A 2,400-nucleotide genomic window follows, 5' to 3' on the forward strand; every position below is an offset into this window, starting at 1 on the left:
AGGAGGCGACAGGTAAGGAGTGCGACCAGCCCACGTGAGGGTGACCCTGCAGAGCCCACCATAGGGAGTCTAGGGTGGGCTCTGCAGGGTCGCCCTCAGGTGGGATCTCGAGTGGGCTCTGCAAGGGGAATAACTAGAAATCACGGGGGCCCCATACAAAATTGTGCTACGGGGCCCTGTGATTTCTAGTTACGCCCCTGGGAGTATCCCTAAGATTGAGATCCCTGTGATGCTTATTTGCTCCCCTTCGGCCTGTTATATACACACGCCTGTGCTTCTTCAGTTGGTCATTGCCTTTCCTATCAAGTCTATTAGGTATGAAACTCAATGGCCAACTAAAGGGGCTCACACTGCAGCCTGACAACGCTGCTGCTAACTGAGAGGCAGTGACTTAGCGTTGTCACCCTGCTGTAAGAACCGCTTTCACTGGCCGGATCTACATAAGAAATATTGCAACAGATTCATAAACAATATAATAATAAATCTGTATCCAGTGAGATAAGATGGCGAGCATTCTGGAAATACATTCAGAGGGTTTTGCATTCACTTGAAGTGACGTCGGCTTCTGCAGATAAAATTCTGTCATTGAAACGAATCATCTTCATTATTGCGCGTTTGGCCAACGTGCAGCAAACGGCAGACTGACCTGCGCTCTGCGAGGCACCGTGCCGCTGTACAGTCGCAGAAGGCATTCTTGTGCATATTTAACAGGCTGAAGAGACAGAAACGACGGATTAACATTCGTCTGCTGCCAGCGGAGAAGCCGCCAGGGATTACCCAGACTCCTCTCCGAGCCAAACACCAGTTCTCTGCAAGCGGTAACTATACACGCAGAGCTTCCGTGCATGTTAATGAGCTCCCACCCCCACCCCCCATCCCCCGGGGGAGAGACAAGTGCAGCCTCTGATCTGCATTGGATTGCAGTGTATCATAGCGCTATCCTATAAGGATTTATTCTACACACTACAGTATATGTCAGTGTCATTTGGGACATTTAAAATGAAAAATAATGGGGGGGGGGGAGGGGGCAGCAGGTATTGGGGAGAATACATGACTTTAGTACAATTGGTCATCTCTATCTGGATTCAATGTGTCGTATTTAATATAGGCGTTTGTGAATGTATTGGGTTGTATTGGGTTTGGGGGATATATTGTATTGCATTTAACATTGCAACATTGTGAATTCATTGCATCAGTTAGGTTAAGGGCTTGTTCACACCAACTGCCGGTGCGTTCCAGGGCGGTAGCTGCTGGAACGCACAGCAATCACACAAACTTCCCCCTTCATTCTGGGGCGGGAGGGGCCGTGGAGGTGCATTGAAGTCAATGGCACCACAGCCCTTGCCTGCGTTCTGGTGCACTGCAAATGTGATGGTTGAGCGGTTAGGTTGAGGTGGGATCGGCTTCCCTGAAGAGATGAACTTCATTCACGTGGGCCTTGCTGAGGGTCAGTGAGCACATCCTTCAGGTCGGGTTATAAGGTGTGACAGGCAGGAGAAGGGGAGCCAACATGCTGAGCTTCCAAGATGGCGGCAGTTGTATAGCAGAATGACCTGCTTTTGGTCCTCTCGGAGTCTGTAGAGTCTCGTCTAGAGGCCGTCACCGTAACACTTTATAATGATGGTTTGTAGATGAAATGATCTGAATCCTAATCATCGCTAACTATCTATGGACACAGAGTGACCGACATCGATGAGATTCTGGACATCAGGAAGGTGATCGGAGTCTGCCAGCAAAGCGACATTCACTTCGAGGACCTCACTGTAGAAGAGAACCTGTCCGTCTTTGCCTCTCTGAAGGGGATCAGCAAGCCAGCCAAAGAGCAGGAGGTACTGAGCGCTCGCCATCTCGGTGGTCATCGCTGTCATGTGACGTGATCCCAGCGCAACGCTTTTTTGATTTGATCTCTAAATGAAATCCTATTCACAATGGTATCTTCTTTAAAGTTGGGGCCTGCTGATGATCGGCCATGCAGCAACACATAGGGGTCTGTTTATAGACAATTTCACTCAATATCTGTGAACATTCATTTTGTGTGAATAATGGCAAAAAGGAACATTCCCAATATATTTTCATTGCAGGTTGCATGTAGTGTCTTGTAATACCGCTGGATGGCCACCAGATGGAGCCGAGGAGCATCTTTGCTGGTGGAGCAAAATTCCTATGCTCCTCGGCGCCATCTGGTGGCCACCCTGCGGTATTACTCTACAATACATTCGGCCTGCAAGGAAAATATATATTAAATGTTTCTTTTTGCCATTATTCACACAGAACGAATGTTCACAGATATTTGCAGGGAGAAGGTTCGTGTGAATTGTTTATTAATTGTGATTCAAGTAGATCCCATCGCACTCCTGACCCCTGATCTAACCCAAGATGACGGGTTTTATAACCAAGATT

General features: G+C 48.1%; 1 protein-coding gene across 1 annotated transcript in view; it reads left to right on the forward strand.

Annotated features, from left to right (window-relative positions):
• ABCA5 (ATP binding cassette subfamily A member 5) overlaps positions 1-2,400 on the forward strand; it is a gene marked incomplete at its 3' end in the record, with an annotated part of 54,083 nt that overhangs the window by 20,358 nt on the left and 31,325 nt on the right. Inside the window, exon 12 of the mRNA XM_018559443.1 lies at positions 1,655-1,829. Within this exon, the coding sequence (XP_018414945.1) occupies positions 1,655-1,829 (175 nt within the window). The remainder of the gene's footprint in view (positions 1-1,654; positions 1,830-2,400) is intronic.

The sequence above is a fragment of the Nanorana parkeri genome, unplaced genomic scaffold, assembly GCF_000935625.1.
Source record: "Nanorana parkeri isolate BGI_ZX_2015 unplaced genomic scaffold, ASM93562v1 scaffold394, whole genome shotgun sequence".
Classification (NCBI taxonomy): domain Eukaryota; kingdom Metazoa; phylum Chordata; class Amphibia; order Anura; family Dicroglossidae; genus Nanorana; species Nanorana parkeri.